Source organism: Eptatretus burgeri, chromosome 14 (genome assembly GCF_056783735.1).
Source record: "Eptatretus burgeri isolate ZD-2024b chromosome 14, Ebu_testis_v1, whole genome shotgun sequence".
In the NCBI taxonomy this organism is placed as follows: Eukaryota; Metazoa; Chordata; class Myxini; order Myxiniformes; family Myxinidae; genus Eptatretus; species Eptatretus burgeri.
In genome coordinates this window covers 68,710,490-68,733,942 of record NC_140974.1, presented here as the reverse complement: position 1 = coordinate 68,733,942, position 23,453 = coordinate 68,710,490, and the positions used below count along the sequence as shown (strand labels likewise).

The window sequence follows — 23,453 nt, the reverse complement described above, 5'->3', positions numbered from 1 at the left end:
TTGCATTTCATTTCTTATAATCGGATAACTCTGCTCCTTGCATGCCTCCCCCCTGCCCCCATTACAAATAAACCCCCCGTTAAATGTTTCAGCTAGTTTTTGTGTTTCTCTCATTGGCTTAGCATGTTAATAATTCATCACTTTTTCACTGGGAAATCTTGGGTGTTGGGAAACACACTGCATGTTGGGAAGTTTGGGGAAGCGGAAAATTGTATATTCGGACCGACGGGACCTCGGTGACCATCCGCTCAAGTTGCGCATGGGCCGAGCACGCATGCGGCTCGTCCCGTACGAGTGGCGTCGAGGGTGTGAATCCTCGGTAGCTCACCACGTGGGCCTCGAGGTATTTTGAAGTTTGGCAAATAACCCTGTTCCACGTGGTTGATTTATTGACGATTCACGGTCCTGTAAGGGACCCGTACCTTTCGGAGTTTTCCGAAAGGTACGATCTAGATTCTGGGTGTTCGGTTGAGTTGACCCTACTGCTCCACCTCGCGGTCGTGCTCGCAGCCGATACCCAGCTCCACAACAATAGTACTTCCATGTCGGTACAACTGCATATCCTGACAATAGTGAACCATCCAGAGTTCGCGATGACGATCCACCCACGTACAACACTAAATCAGTGTTGTGAAGTGGCACTTCCTTCAAGTCAATTCATGGCATTAGGGTATATATTACCACTTACTGAGTGATAATAATGAATGACTTTTATAAATTATTTTGGTCATTTTGATAAGAAAGGAGGAGGAAACAAGGGAAAGGTTTTGAGTCAGGTTGGGATGAGTTTTACAAAAGATAGTTTAGCAAGGAGTCAATGAGTAAGTTGGCCTGTCTCACACATGGCCGACAAGAAACAGTATGGACCATCAAAACACAAGTTCAGGGCACTTTTTAGCCACGTATCGCGTAGCGAACGCTGGCTCTAAGAGAGTTCCGCGTTGTTCTTGTTGTTGTTGTTCTTCTTCTTCTGGTGAAGACAAAACCTTTAGGACACGGCACGCGGCTCTTTTATATACAGGATCCGGATCTCCTTAAATACTAAACACCTGTACACATCCTAGCATTGAGGGTTCCTTTTGAGAGCATCTAACATGAACTTTTAAATATATTCGGACATTTGCTTTAAAGTTTCGAAAAGTTCACGTTACTATTTAAAGATTATTCCATTCAATGTATTGTAATTTCGTAAATACACTATTTTCTCGTCATGCCTCCATGACAGGTCTCGCTATTGGCTCCATCAAGGCACGTGATGAAATATCGGAAGTTGTTGTTGTTATTGTTGTTGTGATAAAAATGCGGATGTTTCGACTTTCTGTAATGAATCTTTCATCCAAAACAAGATCCTTCAAAATAGTCCTTCGGACAACTTATATTCTTCTTCTGGTGAAGACAAAACCTTTAGGACACGCCTCTTGGACACATTTGTCCTTGTTTTTTGGAAGGAAGAAATTAGAATTATTGAAGGTAATTATGATCAAATTGAAGTGAGGATAGGAAATTATATGTGGAGACAATCTGATGTGTTGTTTCTGGTCCTGGTCCTGTCACTGTAGACTTGTAGAGGTATTTGGATTTCCTTGGATGAGAAAACAAGTAGCAGGTGAAACTATTGTGATTGGTCGCAATGGAACACAAACGTTTGTTGTCGAAACAGAATAGAGACATTTGGCTTTGTCTTTTGTAGTTTTATTGCTGTCTCATAAAAATGGCTTGAAGAAGAGGATATGGCTTTGTTTTGGAGATTGTGTAATGTGTACATGGTTGATGTCCTCCCCTCACTCCCGCAACCTCAACTATGCACACCATGTTTGTTGTATGACAAGATCCCTCTATATTTGCCTGCCAACTACATAGGTAGCTAAAGAACAAGAAAATAAGTAGAGGTACATTCAAAGTACACCGCCCTCATGGCAAATAAATAAATCAAATATGTTTGACCTTAGGCGCTAACCATGAAGGTCAAGGCCAATCGCCACCAAAAATTAATCAGCTGAGCACCAGACCATGAACTATATTCCCATGAAGTTTGAAGACGATCCGATCAAAATTACTCAAAAAATAAGGGTTTCGTCGACTCCCCTGATTTGCGACAAAGTGACCTTGACCTTTGACCTTGACCTTCAAAATTTTGTGCACAGAAAGGGACCTCTATAGGCCTCTGATATGCGAAGTTACAAAAATTTCCAATGATAACTGTGCTCTGCAGAATTTTTTATACGTGATTACAGACAAACAAACAAACAAAAAATAAATAAACAACAAATCCTCCAGTGCACGACATTGCCAGGGCGCCTGATGATGCCGCCGTGAAACACATGGAGACGAAATTAGGAGGGGGAGCAGTGCACAATAATTGATTGATTAATTGCATAATTAAAATAAATAATAATCATAAAATAATTGATTTCTCAATCAATTGCCAAATAGCATACCCAAACAACCACTGTTTCATCCAAATCTTTGAAAATGAAGTAATTCATGAAAAAATGAATAATTAATTGAATATGAATAATTGAACAAAAATGAATAATAATAAAAAAATAATATGTGCATGGCTCACAAAGTGGTTATGCTGGGGGTATGTTTGTGGGTAATGCTGCATAAAACTATTATGAGGTACATAGACAAACCATCAATGGTCAGAAATGAAAGTGGACATCTTGGGCAACCTGTAGAAACCGGCAATATCATACTCTCCATTTCCCTGTTTTATTAAAGATGAATTAAAGCAGCAGAATATGGGTATTGTAACCTTAGAAATGTTAGTTTGATTGGTAAAAAATTAATTTTACTGTACGTTTATTATGTGACTTATTTTGAGTGTGGTGACTCAGAATGTGAACTTTGGTGTCTCTTATGTTTTGATGATGTTCTGTTTCCCTATTCGGGTTTTCTGGCATCTACCCTATCTGATGAAATAATGGATTCGTACATAACGCTTCGTGTCCACTGCATCGAGAAAAATAAGGAGTCCAGTGTTGATAATGTTTCTTATGATTTTTATTCCAAATCTCCCATAATTTCTTGGAAATATGACAGTCCAACGGCAAAAAAATATTGATCAAAATTGTGATCAGAAAAATAAAATTTGGACCGCAAGTAATCCCGTCTTGATTTTCGTGTCAGTCCCGTTATGTTCGAATCATCATCTCTCGTCGGACGCAAATAACGCTAGCATTAGAAAATCTTGCCGTCTTGCAAACTTCCCTGATTGATGGATATAATAGGCACTTGCAAGCGTGTCAGCACATCTCCATTCGCCGTCGAGCGCAGCGTTTGTCTTCGTGTCCGTGTCTTTGCGAGAGCCGTAACGTACGAATCCAGCGTGAGGATGCCGAGCCGAACGAGGTGACTCTCATTTGTCTGATAATTCCTCATTTTAACCAACGCTAGAATTTTTTTGGTGCGTGCTGCAGATCTAACAATTTAGATTGAGCTATTTGAATACATGCATATTAACATAATGGGTTGCATTTCATGTTTCCCTAAACATTTTTTTTTGCCCTTTGTGTAACAGTATGTGTACCCACTTTGTGAGCCATGCACACAAGTGATTAATAAATTAATTAAAATATCCTTTCCAGCCAAATCACTTGTTCACTGTCGTGTCCAAATATCAGCTTCCTTGCTCAAAAAGTGCCTGAGATATTGCCCAGATGAGAAATAAACTAAATAAGTAATTAATCAATTAATTGATTAATCAAAAAATAAAAAAATAGTTTTTGCCAAAGCACATCTTCACTTTTGTGCATAAAAAGTGAATAATTAATGAAGTGATTAATCAAATAAAAAATTTCTTTCACAGCCAATCGCTTGTTCACTGTCGTGTCCAAATTTCAGCTTCCCAGCTCAAAGGATAGCTGAGATATTGCCCGAACAAACAAACAAGAAAACAAACAAACGGAGTAAAAACTGAGTACTCCCTTCTTTTGGTGCCTGGTGATGTCATGCATCACCTGTATATGGCATTGGGAAGGAGCGGTGCACAATAAACTTGTTCAAGCCACATTTATACCTCATAGGAAGACAGACCTGTCAGGAGAATAATGAGCTGATTGCAATTATAGTGAATGGAAAGTTATTAAAGCCTTCCAATTTTTTTTTTTTAAAAACCTCTTCCACAGTGGACCTCATGTATGTAATTATGCAAGAGTATTTTTTTGGATCAGTCGGCACGATAACAGTAACATGAACAATCACTACTCAGTAAGAATGAGAGGGTTGTGTGATCAGATGACAATTTTAGTGCATTAGTCCAATGCAACTTGGCTTTATAATCGAGGAAAGTCTTCAATTTGTAATGTGTGTGAGTGTGCAGGTATGTACCAGTTGTGAGGATGGGGCCAATGCTGAGAAGTTTTGTGTGCAATGTGTGGAGTGGCTGTGTAACACATGCGTGGGAGCTCACCAGAGGGTGAAGTTTACCAAAGATCATGCCATTCGGAAAAAAGAGGAAGTATCTCCTGGTAAGAAAGTGTTTGCTATGATTGTCATTCTGCAATGCAATCTGTTTTATTTGCACAAAATCAAAGGCACCAACATGAACAATATCTTGTCCAAGAAGACAGGCTCAGATACCTGGTGGTCTTGTTTCAGATACCTGGTGGTCTTGTTTCAGATACCTGGTGGTCTTGTTGTTTCAGATACTTAGTGGTCTTCTTCGTCTTCTTTTTTATATGCAATTGTTGCTCTTGGGAGAGCGAGAACACAGAACGGGTGGGACATAACAGAAATGTGGTGGAAAGTGGGAGGGTGGGATGGGATGGGTGGTTTGGGGGGGGGTGAGGTGGTGAGGCAGGGAGTGGGGGATGCACTCACAGCAGGGTAGAGGAGCAAAATGGAGGGGGACTTGGTGGAATAAATGACATTAGGACCAACACAGGCAAAGGGAGGACATGGGTGGTAAACGGTAAATACAGCCACATACACTCAATCAAAGAAGTGGAAGGGAAACCTGTGAATGAAGCACAAATGAAAAAAATGGGGTGGGAGGCAGTGAGGTATGGGGGGGGGAGGGAAGAGTACAATGTGAAAGTGCAAAAACAATTATGTGGGAGTTGCTTGGTTTCCCTCATTTATCCAGGTGTTTCCATTTTTTATACATCGTCAATATTATATATATATATATATATATATATATATATATATATATATATATATATATATATATATATATATATATATATATATATATTGTTGTGGTTACCAGATTCGCAAACCACCATTCAGGTCCCTTAGGTGAGGTATCTCGGTAAGTGCATGTGTAGTTAGGCCCAAACCCGTTGTCTAGTGGGAATACATGTCATTTATACGTGCTGCGACTCTTCAGGATAGCCGTTTTTCTTTTACTATCTTTATTTTGGACCAACCGCCATGATCACAACCACAACAACGACCACCAACCACAACGCCGCTTCACCACAACCGCCACGACCTTTACCGTCACAACTCGCCACCATCGCATCACCGTCATCTCGCGCCACTCATGGGCACCGATGCTGGACTCGTGTAGAACGCGCGTCGAACAGCGTGTACAAAATCACGGATTTTCTGCTTCAAAAACGGATCAAAAACGACACACGCCCACTTTTTTGCCGTCCAATCGGTGAGCGAGGGGCGATTTGGCCCCGCCTCCAGAACGATCGATATATGCAAATTTGTGGATCAAAAAGCCTTCACGCCCACTTTTTCTCGGGCCAATGGGGAGCGAGGTGAAAGGTCAAAGGGAGGGGGTCAAAGGCGAAGTTACGGGGGGATAAAAGGACCGTGTTCGTCAGTCAGAGTCGGTCAGAGAGTCAGCAGAACGAGGTCGGAGAGTCAAGAAGAGGAGAGTCGGAACGAGAGAGTCAGCAGAACGAGAACGAGGAGTCGGAACGAGAGAGTCAGCAGAACGAGAACGAGGAGTCGGGAACGAGGACGGAGGGAGAGTCGCAAACAAGAACGGGTCGGAGAGTCAAGAAGAGGAGAGTCGGAAGCAGAGGGTCAAGACTTCGCGGGCGGTGGAGCTGCTCGTCGTGTGCGTTGGAGTCGGAACGGAGGGGACGGAGCTGTGGAAAGGCGGCGACACCAGACGAGGGGGTGCTCGCGTCGTGCAGGAAGCTGCACCCGAGGGAGGCCGACAGCGCGACCTGGCCGAGGTGGAGACGCTCGTCGCATATAATAAAGATCCTCTATACCCCGAGCATCAGCAACCCCCTCCTGTTTCCCCCCGCGCTGAGATAGTGCGACCAAGGGGGCCCCGTTCCCACCCCCAGCCAGGCACTGTCCACGAGGCCCGCGGGTTGCGGGGCCATCGCCGCTCCGCGTCTCATCACCAGACGGGTAGGCCCGACCCGGTCTCGGCCTCAGGCCTACCTCATTCTTGAGGGTATTTCTTTTCCTTGGTTTTGGGTATGTGTTGTCGGCGCCGTCTGTGAAGTAGAATTGTATAAGTGTTGCCGTGTGCTCGGTAGTCGGTATTAGCTCTGCACTGTGTTTTCACTTTTATGTTTGCTTTTTGTGTAAATGGAATTGTGTTTTCTTTTTTGTGTGCATTTGGTGGAATTGTATTTGTGTGCTTCCCGTGTGCCGCGAATAAATGTGCTTTATTGTTGAACTGTTCTCCCGCTTCGCTTCGTCTTTTCCCCCATTGAATCCCCATCTTGCTTCACGTAAAGGGTTGGTAGTGGGCTGAACACGCCCGATAATTAATCGAACCGTCGAGGTCGACGATAACACCGCTCGGTTATTCTGATAGTACGGAACGGGTCGCTTAAGTGGCCCGTGTCCGAAGTCGACCTGCGGCGAGGTGCGATCGCCCGGTCTACCCTCCGTGTGGGTACTTAGGTGGTTCGAATTTGGCGAGCAACCCTATCCCACGCGGGGGCTGATTGGCTCGATCGCGGTGAGACCGAAAGGTCCACCCGTGACTGGTTCCCGGCGTTAGTCCGAGAGGGTCACGACTGGATTGTCCGTCCGGTGGGCGACGTGCCGCGATTCGAGTTACGTGGCCGTCGCACGCCGGCGGGCGCGAAAACCGCAACACTGGTGTCAGGTCGTGCGATATAAATTCATCGCCCTCCTCGCGGCACTGGTATTGGAGAGCGGGACAACAGGCTCTCCTGTCTCCAGCGAAATTCACGGGAATCGGTCCAGGGGTGAGAGAAGCGACCCCCGATTCCCTCCAAATTACGAGCGAGCAAATTAACCCTTCACGAGAAGCAAGATGGCGTCTCAAGGCGAGCGGGAGCCGGGGGTATTAGAAATGTATATGTGTAGTAATGTAGAATCCATGGTCCAGGATGGAATCCCCGAGCAGGAAATGTTGATTGTGCAGGAACACGGACTCGCCCAACTGAACCCAGGGCCCGAGGTGGGTGCGGCAGCGGCCGCGGTGTATGACACCTCCCCCCCCCTCTCCACCAAAACCCTTCCCCAACCCCTGCCGAAACGGCTCAGCTGAGTGCATCCGGCATGGCCCAGCTATTCACCATGCTGGCACAAATGAATGCAGAAATAAAAAGCATGAACGAAAAGATTGATGCGAGTACACAGCAAATGAGGGAAGAAACGAAAAAGCTGCGGGGTGAGACGCAGAACATGGGCCGATGCCTGCAGGCGGGCATGAAGGCCGTGAGCAGGGAACTTAAAATGGCGACTCCACGTGTCGGAACAAACGAGCTGGAAGGGGGTGCAACGGCTGACAGGCCCGCGGTGGAGGCGGGTAAGGAAAAAGTAATTCGGGAGACAAGAGACGAGGTGAAAGTAATTGGGAGGGAGAGAAAAGAACAATTAATACGGAAAGCAAGGATGAGGTACGCGGAGATCGTGAAAGAGCAAGGAGTGAAAAACAGGGAAGGACGGGAGCGACTTAAAGAGAAAGCAAGGTTGACCTACATAAAGATAAGGGAAAGACGCCAGAAAGAAGCAGAGACCAATAAACACGATGAAGACGGGGTGAGTGACGCGCACACACACACGGAGGTAGTGGAGGACAATGGGGGTGAGCTCGCGGAGCGTGTGGGGACCCGGTGCGAGCAGCTGGATGACCTCCTCCAGGAACAAGGGGAGGGAGTATGCCCCCTTGAGGCGAGTCACGACCAGGTGGGTTCGGTCGTGCTTTGCGAGGTTGAGGGGACGAGTGCTGTGGACGGGTGCACGGAGAGCTTGGGGGGTGTAGAGGCCCCGGAGACCCTTGTGGGGACACGAATCCCCAGTGTGGTTGTCCCTGTGTGTGTGGTGCAAGGTGTGAGTGCGTCCCCGTGTGTGGAAGCGACCCCGTGTGTGAGTGGTGTGGTGGCGATGGTGCCAGAGTGCGTGCTTCCCAGCACGCCGGGTGTGGGTGAGGCACCGTGTGTGAGTGAGGCCGTGTGTGTGAGTGAAACGGCCAGTATGAGTGAGGCACCACGTGTGAGTGGTGTGGTGGCGATGGTGCCGGAGTACGTGCTTCCCAGCACGCCGTGTGTGGATGAGGCACGGTGTGTGGATGAGGCACAGCGGTTGAGTGCCCTCGCGTGTGTGGGTGAGGCACCGCGGGTGAGTGCCCCCGCGCGAGTGAATGGAGCACCACGTGTGAGTAGTATGGTTTGTGTGAGTAGTGAGGCACGCGTGAGTGAACGGCCGTATGCAAGGGAGACCGTGTGTGTGAGAGAGCGGTATGTGAGGGAGATGTCGGTTGGCATGCGGGAGCACGCAGCCGCGTCTCCCGGTGTGAATGTGATTGAGTGGACTGTGTGCGTCGTAACACGCAGGTATGCGTGTGTGGAATGGAGACGGAGACGGCGACAGAGGAGAGAAAGCCGGGCAGCGGCTGTAGTTGTTTCGCGGACCGTGCCGGGTTCACCCAGCAGTGAGCACGCGGTTCGTGCTGTGCAACGCACGAGACCACCACGTGCTCGCTTGCGAGAGTGAAGTCCCGGTCCGGAAACGCACGCGGTGGATTTGCCGATCCCGCGGACGGACAAAGTTTAGGCAGGAAATGGATTTGGACCGGACGGGTTCTCCACGCGATCGTTTGTGTTAAGCTCCAACGGGCAAAGCACATGTGTTCGCGTGGGGAACCCCTCGAGACGTGTGGCTTGTGTTTTTTTTTTATGCGCACGGTGACGTCATGGCTGCACGTGGGGTTGGAATCCGGCAGGAGGGGTATCTCTGCCGGATGGTCCCGTCCAAGGAGGGACGAGGAACACGTGCAGCTGCATGACGTCACGGGCAGGTGCAAAGTGCGCGAGCTCTGAGTTGCCGCGCAGGTGATGCGCATGGAAAAAAAAAAAAAGCAAGCCTCACTTTCGGGTGTACAGGATTCCTGGGCAAGGGGTGGAAGACCCCCTTACCTGGGCACAGGATGGAAACTAGTTAGGGGGAAGGGTTAGCTTAGTTAGACCGACTTCATGGGGCAGGGGTAAGTCCTCATGGAGTCCGTGGAATGGATTAGTTAGAGGGATTGTAGCCAGATTTAGGTTGGGGAATTGATTAATGGGATGATTTGGAGACAGAGACAGACAGTGAATGTGTAGAGGGGACGTAGTTTAGCTACGTAGTGTTAAAAGGAACGTGCTATAGTGTAAGGGACGACGTGGGAGCACGAGTTAGTTGGGGGGGGTAGTTAGAAGGATGGCAGAGTTCAGTGGTGTGTGTGTTGAAGAGTTGGTGAGTTGTGAGGCATGTGCTTGGTGAGTGAGTGAGGCCAGCGGGTCTGTGTGAATGGGGAATGCATGGTGCGATGAGTGATTGGGGGGAGGAGTGACTCCCGCCCAAGGGACCCCGGGGTCAGTATAAAGTGAGTTAGGGGGTTAGTCAAATTGAAAAATGGAGGTCGTTTTGTTGTTGGTGGGAAAGTAGGCTCGAGACCCATTTGGAGGGGTGCAGGAGCCCTGTTGACGGGCTTGGGAGCGTGGCTGCGAAAGGTATCGCTGAGTGGGTACCTCGGGCACCAGGCTAGTCGGCCGTGGTAGGCCAAGGGCCCATGGGGGGCCGGGATAGAGTAGTGGGCACGGGTGCGCCTGCTTGGTGCGGGGGCCCGGGGCGCCATTAGCCGCGTGGGCAGTGTTGTGGGCACGGGTGACCCTCGGAAAGGGGCCCGGGAGGCCGGCCTGCCACGTGTGCGTTTCAGGGGAGGTGCCATGGGGGGCACTCCCCGGTGTTAGGGAGCTGGTAGGCTCGGAGGCAGTGTAGTGCCCGGGGGTGCCATAGCGGGAGATTCGGCAGAGGGTCGTGCCTGCCAAAGGGAGCCACGTGTCCCAGCCAGGAGACCGTGTGAGGGCACGGAGAGAAAATTGGGGGGCGAGGCCCGAAATTGTAAGGACACCAACACAGGCGACGGGAATCTGGGTTTATAGAACCAATAGTTTAAGCGAGAGGCGCTTGTTGGAAGCCCCGGGGTAGTTTAACAGTTAAATGGTTAGGGTAGATTAGGAGATGTACCCCTCCGCACCATCCATCCCCTCGCTCTCGTTGTGGGCCGCTGGACCCACTTTGGGTTAGATCGCCGAACTCTGGGGAGGCCATTCTGAGGCTTCGTTGGGCCTCGACACAGGACGCTAGCTCTCCCTTGTTCCCCTCTGGGAAGGGAACGTAGGGGTTGGGAGTAGGCTAGGTGACAGAATAGGTCAGCCGAACAAGGACGATAAAGGGGGTTAGGGGACGATTTATAGTGGGGAAGTAAAAATAAAAACAATAAAAAAATAAGTTGGGGCTAAATTGGGGTTTGACAAATTAAGGGAGTGGGTATGTACAGTGACAGGCAAAGGCGATAGGTTGGGAGGGAGACAGGTAGGTAGGTCCGAGCCCGCCTTCCAAGTGGCCAGCACCACCGCACTCCCTCCACCAACCTCCACTGAACGGCAAAGGCTGGCCAGCTTCATCGGCTGGCTGTTTTTCTTCAAGGCCTGTGCCGGCCCACTTGATCGGCAGCTGTTGTGTTGCTGCAAGGCCTGTGCCGGCCACTTCGTCTGCAGCTGTGGTACTTCAAGGCCTGTGCCGGCCAGTTCATCTGCGGGCTGTGTTTGCCTGCACCTTTGCCATGCCATGCCCACTGCCCACGTTCACCAGCCCCGTTCAATTTTTGCTTTGCCCCCCCCCCCTGTTCATTTCCATGTGCGCCAGGATCAAGGCAACAGTTTGCAAGCTGCAAGAACTGCCCTGTTGGCAGCTACAACACGGGCCTGCAGTGGCAGCCCGTGCACCGTGTTTTGCGTCCATCCATTCATCCATTCATTCGTTGTGCTCATTGTGTGTGCCACTTGAGCTGGCACGGAGACTGCGTTGTGCAGCCCATGCACCGTTGTGGTTCACTGCATTCAGTTCAAACCGTTCATGCATCCATTCGTTGTGTTCATTGCGTGTGCCACTTGAGCTGGCACGGAGACTGCGTTGTGCAGCCCAAGCACCGTTGTGGTTCACTGAGTTCAGTTCAAAAGGGAAGGCCTTGGACTGCGTGTGAGCAGCCAACCACGTTCCCTGTCACCTGCATTGTTTTGAGCCAGAGACTGCATGTGGGCAGCCTGGCTCCCTGCTAACTGCTTTTCTTTTGCAGAGTTCAGTGATCCTGGGCCATGGTTTAGTGTAAAATTTGTAAGTTAAGGTTAAGATGTACTGTACATATGAGTGCGCCCCCGGCATGTATGTCTTAGCGCCGGCAATTTTATTTAAGTCGTCCGTGTGAGTGAGTTTGTTTAGATAGTTACGCAGCCCTCAGGTTATTTATTTTGGGGACACGAATACCATGAATGTCGCACTCAGGGATCCGTAGGTAAAATGTACTAGGGGAAAACTACACATGATGGCACACGAAAATTTGACGACTCGGGACGAGTCTGTAAAAAGGGAAGGGGGTAGTGTTGTGGTTACCAGATTCGCAAACCACCATTCAGGTCCCTTAGGTGAGGTATCTCGGTAAGTGCATGTGTAGTTAGGCCCAAACCCGTTGTCTAGTGGGAATACATGTCATTTATACGTGCTGCGACTCTTCAGGATAGCCGTTTTTCTTTTACTATCTTTATTTTGGACCAACCGCCATGATCACAACCACAACAACGACCACCAACCACAACGCCGCTTCACCACAACCGCCACGACCTTTACCGTCACAACTCGCCACCATCGCATCACCGTCATCTCGCGCCACTCATGGGCACCGATTCTGGACTCGTGTAGAACGCGCGTCGAACAGCGTGTACAAAATCACGGATTTTCTGCTTCAAAAACGGATCAAAAACGACACACGCCCACTTTTTTGCCGTCCAATCGGTGAGCGAGGGGCGATTTGGCCTCGCCTCCAGAACGATCGATATATGCAAATTTGTGGATCAAAAAGCCTTCACGCCCACTTTTTCTCGGGCCAATGGGGAGCGAGGTGAAAGGTCAAAGGGAGGGGGTCAAAGGCGAAGTTACGGGGGGATAAAAGGACCGTGTTCGTCAGTCAGAGTCGGTCAGAGAGTCAGCAGAACGAGGTCGGAGAGTCAAGAAGAGGAGAGTCGGAACGAGAGAGTCAGCAGAACGAGAACGAGGAGTCGGAACGAGAGAGTCAGCAGAACGAGAACGAGGAGTCGGGAACGAGGACGGAGGGAGAGTCGCAAACAAGAACGGGTCGGAGAGTCAAGAAGAGGAGAGTCGGAAGCAGAGGGTCAAGACTTCGCGGGCGGTGGAGCTGCTCGTCGTGTGCGTTGGAGTCGGAACGGAGGGGACGGAGCTGTGGAAAGGCGGCGACACCAGACGAGGGGGTGCTCGCGTCGTGCAGGAAGCTGCACCCGAGGGAGGCCGACAGCGCGACCTGGCCGAGGTGGAGACGCTCGTCGCATATAATAAAGATCCTCTATACCCCGAGCATCAGCAACCCCTCCTGTTTCCCCCCGCGCTGAGATAGTGCGACCAAGGGGGCCCCGTTCCCACCCCCAGCCAGGCACTGTCCACGAGGCCCGCGGGTTGCGGGGCCATCGCCGCTCCGCGTCTCATCACCAGACGGGTAGGCCCGACCCGGTCTCGGCCTCAGGCCTACCTCATTCTTGAGGGTATTTATTTTCCTTGGTTTTGGGTATGTGTTGTCGGCGCCGTCTGTGAAGTAGAATTGTATAAGTGTTGCCGTGTGCTCGGTAGTCGGTATTAGCTCTGCACTGTGTTTTCACTTTTATGTTTGCTTTTTGTGTAAATGGAATTGTGTTTTCTTTTTTTGTGTGCATTTGGTGGAATTGTATTTGTGTGCTTCCCGTGTGCCGCGAATAAATGTGCTTTATTGTTGAACTGTTTCCCGCTTCGCTTCGTCTTTTTCCTCCATTGAATCCCCATCTTGCTTCACGTAAAGGGTTGGTAGTGGGCTGAATACGCCCGATAATTAATCGAACCGTCGAGGTCGACGATAACACCGCTCGGTTATTCTGATAGTACGGAACGGGTCGCTTAAGTGGCCCGTGTCCAAAGTCGACCTGCGGCGAGGTGCGATCGCCCGGTCTACCCTCCGCGTGGGTACTTAGGTAGTTCGAATTTGGCGAGCAACCCTATCCCACGTGGGGGCTGATTGGCTCGATCGCGGTGAGACCGAAAGGTCCACCCGTGACTGGTTCCCGGCGTTAGTCCGAGAGGGTCACGACTGGATTGTCCGTCCGGTGGGCGACGTGCCGCGATTCGAGTTACGTGGCCGTCGCACGCCGGCGGGCGCGAAGACCGCAACAATATATATATATATATATATATATATATATATATATATATATATATATATATATATATATATATATATATATATATATATATATATATATATATATATATATACACATACATACATACATACATACATACATACATACATACATACATACATACATACAGTCATGCGCCACTTAACGATGGGGTTACGTTCTGAAAAACGCGTCGTTAAGCGACGTCGTTGTTGTGCGAACATCATTTTTTTTTTTTTTTTTGGTTTTCGAACATCGTACTGACACAAACCTGCACACCTAGGCTAGATGGTGTAGCCTATTGCTCCTCGGATACAAACCTGTACAGCATGTTACTGTTCTGAATATTGTCGGCAATTGTAACACATCCAAGACAGACGGAAGACGCATTTGATTTACCTTTGTCCTGTTCATGACGGCCATCGGTGTTGTTAGCAGCAGCTTACAATCTCGTCTTGCATCGATTATAGAAAGGTGAATAATTAGCGTTTGGATTTTATAAATACTTTATCATTGCATCAATGGTATAATTTACAAATGAAGAAACGAGCGCCTGTCAATTGTGATATATATTTTCGGAACAGTGCAATTGTGATATATATTTTCGGAACAGTGCAAATTGCAATTGTTTTAACAACATAAAAAGCTTCACTTAAAATAAATTTGTTTTTTAATGTCGACGAAGAACAACGATTTATTCGCGGAATTCTTCAATTCAAAGGTAATTTACTTGCGAGAAGGTAAACGTGCAAACATTGGTTCAGTTTGAAAGCCGATTTCCTTGAATCCCGATTTCGCACGATCCTGTTTTTTTCGCGATGACGTTTTATGGACCTCAACGATCGCATTATAACAGGTCCACACTGTCATTTATCATTATGAGGTATTATGTACTGTACAGTGTACATAATTGTATGTGCTATTTTTATACGAGGCTACATCACTTTGCGATAGGAATTTTTTAGTTACATTTTTTTTTTTTTCAGAGCTGGCAGATCCGTCGTATATGCGATCCGTCGTTGCCCGGAACGTCGTTAAGCGGCGCATGACTGTATATGTATATATATATATATATATATATATATATATATATATATATATATATATATATATATATATATATATATATATATATATATATATATATGTATGTAATATCGACTCCTCCCATGATCTTCTTGCTGAAGAAGCTGCATAAAGCAGCCATGAAAGGTTACCCAAGGTAAGCACTTTGCCATTACAAACCCTTCACAGAGTTCCTCCACAGCTGTAAAGACATTTACAAATAGTACATACATGAGAATCACAATGCTGCACACCCCCTCAGCTGGCAGACCGGTTTCATCGCTTGTTCGCGAATTATCAACGACAACACAGACAGAAATGTATACCAACGAGGCTTCCAAGCATGCACCACATGTAAATGTCAAAAACGCAGTCAACATATTCATGTAAAATGAAGAGATGTGGGTGGGTCTTCGTTTTTCATGTATAATATATATTGTTACGAATTTCGCCCACCCGGCGTGCGATCGGCCACGTAACTCGAATCGCGACACGTCGCCCACCGGAACGGACAATTCAGTCGTGACCCTCCTGGAACTACCGCCAAGGAGCTAGCCAATGGTGGGGGTTTAACCTCACCACGATCGTGCCAATTGCCCACCCACGCAGGATAGGGTTGCTCGCCGAATTCGACCTACCTAAGTACCTGCGTGAGTGGTCGACCGGGCGATCGTATCTCTCCGCAGGTCGGCCGAGGACACGAACCGCTTAAGCGGTTCGTTCCGTGCTAAAGGGATAACAGAGCGGAGTTATCGCCGACCTCGACGGTTCAGTTTTACTTATCCGGTGTTTCAACCCACTACCAATCCCTTACGTGATGCAAGATGGAAATGTCAACCAGAGGAAAGGACGCAACGAAACGGGAAACAGTTTGACAAGCACTTTTAATTCACACTCAGACAAACACTTATTTACAGTTATAGCAAGAACACAACGCAGAGTTAAAACCGAATAAAGCAATGTACAAGCACTTATACGGGTTTACTTAATAGACTGGCGCCACACACACACATGTACACCAAAAGCAAAGAAAATACAAGCCACCCCCACAGGCAAGGAGGTAGACAGGTCCGTGGACCAAATGAACGTGGGACCTTGGTGATCGGCCAGGTCCACGAGACCGAAGGGGTCTTACCCGCGCCCTCGTGGCGCGATGGCGGCTAGCCGCAATGTCCGCATAACACGCCTGACTCCGTGCCCCCGGTATGGTCGGTGAGCTCCTCCAGGCGTGCGTTGCGCAGGCACGTGTTGGTCGGTCAACACCACGGTTGGGGCGGGGAGCGGACGGGGTTACCGGCGCCATCTCAGCATGGATGGGGGAAATTGTTGATGCTCGGGGTGGAAAGAGGGGAATGGCGGACGCTCCGTCCCGCTAGCGGGGCCTTGGGACCGCACCGACTCCGGCGAACTCTCGCCCTTGAGCCCTCTTCCGCGTCCCTGCTTCACGCCGCGACTCGTCCCTCGACCTCAACTCCGAGCTCCGTCCCCTTCACCGTCTGATCCCCGCAACGACAACCTCAACGATGACCTTCGTCTTGACTCGACCAGCCCAGCCAGCACAGCTCAGCACAACCCAACACACGCCCCAACTCGACACGACGCCCAACTCCACACGCGAGTCGCCTTGTGCTCACGTCTTTATAGACCGGAGGAGGAGCGTGTATGCTAATTCGCGGATCAAAACGCGCTTGGAGGCGGGGTCACGCCATCCGACGTTCAGCCATTGGTCAGGCAAAAAGGGGCGTGAGCCTCTCCTGATCCGAATTTCCTCTTAGGAGTCCACATGTATCGCGCTTGGGGGCGGGGCCACACCACCCGACGTTTAGCCATTGGTCGGGCAAAAAGGGGCGTGAGCCTCTCCTGATCCGTTTTCCCTCTTGCAAAGGCATCCATTTGTACCCGCGGCTCGACGCGTTCGGCAAGAATCACTGAACGGGCCCGAGACAGCACGACGTTCGGTATTGACTGGTGGTGTGGTTGATGGTTGTGGAAGGAGAAAGGCGAAGGTGGTGGGGGGGTTTGCTGTGGTGGTTTGGTTGTTGGTGGGCGTCGTTTGGGAATGGCGGTGAAGCGATGTTTGCAGGATGGAGTTGTGGAGGTAAAGAGGCGAAATTGGTGGTGTTTGAGTTGCTGGCGGGCTTATTGGTCTAAAATAACGATAGAGAAAGAAAAATAGCTAACTCAAAGCGTCGTAACCCAGATGAATCACACATATTCCCTCAAAACGGGTGTGGACTAACTACACATGAACTTATCGATATATCTAACCTGAGGACTTTTCTGGTGTATTGCAAATTTCCACAGCCGTAACAATATGTCGACAGTGTACGTATGGGAGTTGATGGAAAAAAAATTCGTCACCTGGAAATCCAGGAAGAAGTTGGCTCGGGGGGAGGCTACTGAGAGTAGAAAAAATCTTATGGCTGTGGATGGGAGATGACCTGAGATGGTGAACAGCTGTCTTGAAGCACTGGAGGGAAGAATGTGATTGAACAGACTGAGGAAGTTGGGTTCCACAGGAAAAAGAAAAAGAGGAGCGAATGAGTGGAGGTAAGCAGTGATTCTGGATTTTGAGAGTCACCAGGAGGGGTTTACTGGAAGACCACAAGCATCCTGCAGAAACCTGGGATCTGTGAGGGGGGGTTCACAGAGCAGAGGGTGCAACATCAGAAAGGAGGTGGCAGAAGACTCAACCTGTCACCACGGAATCAACAGAAGACACCACCGACCTGTCTGTGATGTGAAAGTAATGGACCCAGAAAATTGGCTTTATTGCAGGTGGGAGATATCCATGATTTTGTTGGCCTTGGTTTCCATGATGTCAGACTGAGCCAGGTGTGAGACAAAGATGGCAGCCCAAAAGAGAGAGCAGTACTCATCAAGATGAGTATTAAGGCTTTGTGAGTCAATAAAAGTGTCGATATGCCAAGGAAAGATTTTGTATGACTGAGGATACCCAGTTGGTGGATGGCTTTGGTAGCCAAATAAGAAAGATAATGGCTGATGGTGAGGCCACAATATTTTATTGACTGAACTTCTTCAGGAAAATTGTTAAGGAAGTATATTGGAGGGTTCACCAGACTGTTTTTTCAGGAGAAAGAATGAGTGTAGTGAGATTTATCTGGATTGAAATACATTTTACAAGTGTTGTACAAGCTCATGATTCTTTCCATGTATGCAGAGAGGGAAGAGGCTACTGTCTGCCTTTCTGAAGGACCAGGGATTCTGTCAGACTGTGGAGTTATCAGCAAAGAGATCAAGAGGATTTTCTAGAGTCAGAATGATCATTGATGAAGATTAGGAATAAGACTGTGCCCAGAACACTCTCTTGGGGGCACTCCAGCCTTGACAGGGAGAGATTATGAATGGATTCCGTTGCGTGCCACACTTTGGCTGTGATAGGCGAGGAAGGCAGTAAGCCATGTGTGGAGTTGGCCTTGGATACCATTTGCAGAAAGTTTGGAGAGCAAGGAGGGATGCCAAACTGTATTGAATGCTTGAGATATGTCCAGACACGTCCCTGATCTCATTTCTGAGATTGAAAGCCTCCATCAATTATTGGAACAGGAAAAGCAGCATGTCCAGGGTGGAATAGCTGGGTCTGAATCCAAACTGACAGTCTGAGATCAGACCATTGGAGAAATGGAAGGATTTGATTTTGATTGCGATGATGGATTCCATGAACTTGCTGGTTGTAAGTAAGCTAATAGGTCTGTAGTTGAAAGGATCTGCTTTTGCATCATTCTTATGTAATGCAGTGATGTTTGCTGACGTCCAAGAAGATTGAAGGTGACCTTGGGAAAATGATACGGTCAGGTTTTTGGATGTGTAAGAGCAGCAGAGCAAGTTTTTAATGACACTTGTGCTGATGCCATTTTGGCTAGTTATAAAATCTGAGTCTAGGGTTGCCAGAAACTTCTCCAATCTTTCAGGTGAGAAAGACACAGAGTCCAGGATCAGTTAGGTGTGACTGCTTATGATGGGAACAGAGAGGATGAGGTTGAGGACATGAGGACATCGGGGGGAATCTCTCCGACTCTCTGGAAAATCCTCTGTTTCTCTTTGCTGATGACTCCACCCACTGCCGTACCATCTGTCATCCCTCAGACCGGCAAGCAGCAGCTTCTTCGCTCACTGCAGATCTGGATAAAATCACAAACTGGTCCAACACGTGGAACATGTCGTTCAATGCAGACAAATCTCACACTCACTATGTCTCTTCGAAAGGACCGTTTAGAACCCCCCCCCCCATCCACTTTCTCAACAATCCTCTGGAAGAAGTCTTTTTCTTTCAAGCTTCTGGGTCTCACTATCTGCCATGACCTTTCCTGGGAAAGTCACATTTCCAACCTCGCCTCCAAAGCCAGTCACCGACTGGGAATCCTCTGTCGTGCAAAGTCCTTCCTCGGCCATCTTGAGTTACTGACCACTTTCAAAGCTTTTGTCTGTAGCCTGATGGAGTACTGCTCTCCCCTCTGGGCTGGTGCTCCTGCCTCCCACCTTTCTCGGCTTCACGCTGTCGAAACCAGGGCATTTAAGATCATCGGCATCTCACGCAATGAAGCTGAGTCTTTGGGCCTCTCACTCAATCACCGCAGGTTGGTCACTGGTCTTTCTCTCTTCTACCGTCTCCTCTCCAGCCTTGCCCCCCCTGCTCTCTCTGCGATTTGTCCCCATCACATTTCCACAGGGCGCTCAAGGTCGCCAACAACCCCCTTCTGGTAAAACTACCAAAATCACGAATCACTGCTCACCTTCACTCTTTCATTCCTCTTTTTTCCGGCCTTTGGAATAAACTCCTTCACTCTATTCTTTCCCATTCTTCCCTCCAGGCTTTCAAAACAGCTGTTCACCACCACCTCTTATCATCCCCCATCCAAATCCTCGATCTTTTCTACCCCTGATAATCCACCCAAGCCCACTTCCTTCAATTCCCCTCCTTTCCTGCCTGAAAGTCCCTGTAATGTCCATCTTCTCTTCCCCATGTTCCCCATCCCATCCCTCTCCCTTCCACAGATCTCCAAATGTGTCTGTTCCCCACTGTTTTGTCCCTCCCACTCCCGCCCCTCTTGTCTCATGCCCTCTTGCTGTGCGATGTGTGTTAGCTCTCATACGAGCCTCGACAAGGTATACAAAAAAAAAAAAATTCTTCCAAGATTATCTTGGTTTCCAGAAACACAATCCAAATCCTTTCATGCCAAAACCTTTGACAAAATAATTTGATCCCAATGCTTCTGGGATGTCAGTTGACTGGGCTAATCAATCATTAGGCCATCACCATATGCATGTTCTGAGTTGTAATAAGAAGCTGCTCATCATTGATGCCCATTGCCCACTCATGAAATCTTAACCATCACTACAAGTGATGCATAGTCCAGGTTTTCATTTTTTTTTTCCAAGTTTTAACTTGGAGAGTTTTACGCACACTCGCACAACTTCAATGTGTGCTTGTATGTGTTGAATTTTTTTCTCATCACTTTTCTGGCAATAGTATATTTTGGTGTCTACAAACTGGTAATTCTTCTTCCCAAATGATCGGAACTGCACTGCTCGATGTTTTTTTTTTTTGTTTGTTTTTTTTTTTTACAATTGCCACTTATTTTTGATCGCCATATGTTCGGAGAGAGAAAAATTTTGTCATCCAAAGGAGAGGCCCACTTTGTTATAATTACTCTTGTTGCCATGGCCATTGCCATTACAGAGATCCCTCAAGGGCGACGCCCCCTCTTTTGCCCCCTGCATCGTCAGGAGCAACTTCGCCTCTTTTGTGAGTCATGCGACAAGCTCACTTGCAGAGACTGCCAGCTGCTTGAACACAAGGATCACAGGTAATCGTACCCATTTGTTTTGTTTTCACCTCCCACGAGTGCCATTTTACAACTGCATTCATGACGTCCTCCTGGATCCCCATCTATTTACTCTATTTACTACTCCCCATCCTCTATATTTCCCTAAACCCACACCCTCACTTTTTTCATATTTACTCCAGATACCAATTCCTGGAAGAAGCCTTTAAGACCCAAAAGACTATTATTGAAACGCTGACTGATAAACTTCAAGAGAAGAAAAATTACATTGATCAAGCATCCACTCAGGTTCAGAACAGGTGTGTTTGGATCATATCTATTTTACCTACTGGTGTTAAAGTCCCTGATTTGTGAATGGTAAGGCTACTTGATTTGTTTTGAACTCGGTCTTTTTTTTTATTTATTTATTTATTTATTTGTTTGTTTGTTTTAACCAATATGAAAGTTGAAGAGGGCCAGTGTGTTTTGTTGCATCATGGGACCTATTAACATTAACATGAATATATTGCCTTGGTAATGATGTCAGCTGAACACCCTTGCACTCCCAGCGTTAATGAGACGATGTCTGAATATACTTATTGCTTTCTCTACATCAATCCTCTGGTGGCGATTTTTAACCTGTGTGGTGTCGCATGACATGGAATGTGAAGCTTGTTTGAAGTTTCTATTAATTGCTTGGATCTCTGCAATGCTTTTATTCGCATTTTGAGTGGTATACATGGGTGAAGATATATAGTTATGTGGTGATAATTTAAAAAAAAAGGACTGAAGATTAATTAAAAAGGAGCTAATATTTACCTCCACCATCCAAGGTGAACGGAGGTCTTATTTTTTTCACCCTTTGTCTGTCTGTGTCTGTGAGCACGATATCTCAAAAAGTTGTGGATGGATTCGGGCGAAACTTGGTGGACAGGTTGGGTGTGTAACAAGGATGCATTAATTTGATTTTAGTGAAGAATTAGATCTGGATCCAATAGCTTTTTGTAATTTGTAAAGTGATTCTTCACAATTGAGGGATGCGGCCAAAAACGGTATACAGCATGATATTTCAAAAAGTTGTGGATGCATTATGACAAAACTTGGTGGATAAGTTGGGTCGATGACAAGAACAAGCTGATTAGATTTTGCTTCAGGTCTGGATACAGATCCCACCTATCAGTGGGATGCAAAACATAAACTGTTCAGCCTGGCGGATGTGTGTGCTCTACCGAGTGCCGTTCTAGTTTCTTTTTGCTGCAGGTTTTTTTGGTCATATCTATTACTTTGGTATGCCGTACTATTGTATTGCACTCACCACTTTGTCCTCTCTATTTAATTTTTTTGCTGATTGCTTCTATTTTCCTTTCTTTTAAATTTTGCCTTTATTGCCTTTCTTTTTAACTTTCCCCCCTTTTTTGTCCTTTTTATTTCTTTCCCTTCACCCCTCCAAATGATCATCTGTAGTGGTATTCGATCGGCATGGCTAGTGAGCAATTGTTTCTTGATATCTTATTTGGTGTGCCACAAAAGATTTGCGTGTGTGTGTGTCAGGCGGTTTATTGGGACAGTGTGAGGTTCATACTTTCTTATTTGTTTTCTGTATGTGACTGATGTTTGTTGCACACAAACTGTGATTGATGTTTGTTGAGGTGAGACGTTACCCTTTTGACATGAAAATCAACTTTGAGATTGAAAAAAGTTGTAACGTTGAAGTTGTCTTTAACCTACAAAACAGAAATATCACCAAGGTGTGAGGAATTCCTGGTTACTTTTGGATGTGGAATTGTCTCGCACATATGAGCGGTTTGTGGAAGGAGATACTTTCGTGTTGTTTCTCACTCCGATGTACAGGGTATCCGAAAATGGATATACCAAAAAGAACGTTGAATTGTTTTATCGTTATTCGAGATACTGACATAAATTTGATGTGAATACATGCATTAGACTTGTAAGTTTTAGTTAAAAATTTTTATGGTATTTTTTTAGATATTCTCAAATTGCTTCTAAACTCATACATGTCATTCATCACCCTCCATACTATAATTCACAGAGATGTGTGTACGTGTGATTTTTTTTTTTTGTTTGTTTCATTTCTTTGTTGTGCTACTCCTACAGTTCTGTACCGATTACATCCACACTTGCTGCATCGATCAACATGACCCCGATTAATGTACAGGAAACCCTCCAATATAATGGGGGTTATGTTCCTTGAAAATGCCGTGATAGTTGAAACCTCAATCGTGGAAACCAAGGGCCAATGGAAAAGCGTTTGGTTCGGTTCCTGGACTTCGAGAAGATTTCGAGGAAGATCGATGGCAGCCATAAATAAACGCATTACACGTAAATATGGATATATAGCATGTTAACATTGAAATAAACATGTAAATGCAACAAATACAGTGTAAAACGTACAAAAACATGAGTTTTTACCTTTTTAATTTATTATAACACAGCGAGGTGGGTGATGGTAAACAGATTGCGTACTCATACTGTGCTCTGCTGTAAATAGAAAATCCAAGATTTAACTCAGGATGATGCTGTTGGAGTAGGGGTCGGGTGGAGCAGGGGGGGGGGAGGGGGTATGTTGGAGTGGAGCTGGGGAGGAGTGAGCGGGGAAGGTGATCCAGCAAATGGAAAAACAGCATTAGCTTTCCGACAAAGGCACCTGCAGCATTGCCACAACCCACAACAGAGAAGGATAACAGGATCCTGAAATCACCTTACCTTGAATCATGATCTTCCCTGCTTGGGGACCAAGGTACGAGATGACGTCGTCATCTGTCTCATCGATGTTAAAAACCATGATAAGTGGTTTTTATAAATCCATTTATATATCTCGAATGTTCCATCATAAATCACTTCGCCTCGATTTGTTTCATGAGCTGTGCTTGAGAATGCGTTGGAGAATGGGAATTCCAATCCAGGAGTTGTAAATGAAGTGTTT

At 47.2% G+C, this 23,453-nt stretch overlaps 1 protein-coding gene across 1 annotated transcript in view; it reads left to right on the top strand.

Moving 5' to 3' along the window:
* LOC147013531 (E3 ubiquitin-protein ligase TRIM33-like) overlaps nucleotides 1–23,453 on the top strand; it is a gene marked incomplete at its 3' end in the record, with an annotated part of 165,423 nt that overhangs the window by 48,459 nt on the left and 93,511 nt on the right. The window contains exons 3-5 of the mRNA XM_085853486.1: nucleotides 4,325–4,472; nucleotides 20,425–20,551; nucleotides 20,713–20,829. Coding sequence (XP_085709612.1) covers nucleotides 4,325–4,472; nucleotides 20,425–20,551; nucleotides 20,713–20,829 — 392 coding nt within the window. The remainder of the gene's footprint in view (nucleotides 1–4,324; nucleotides 4,473–20,424; nucleotides 20,552–20,712; nucleotides 20,830–23,453) is intronic.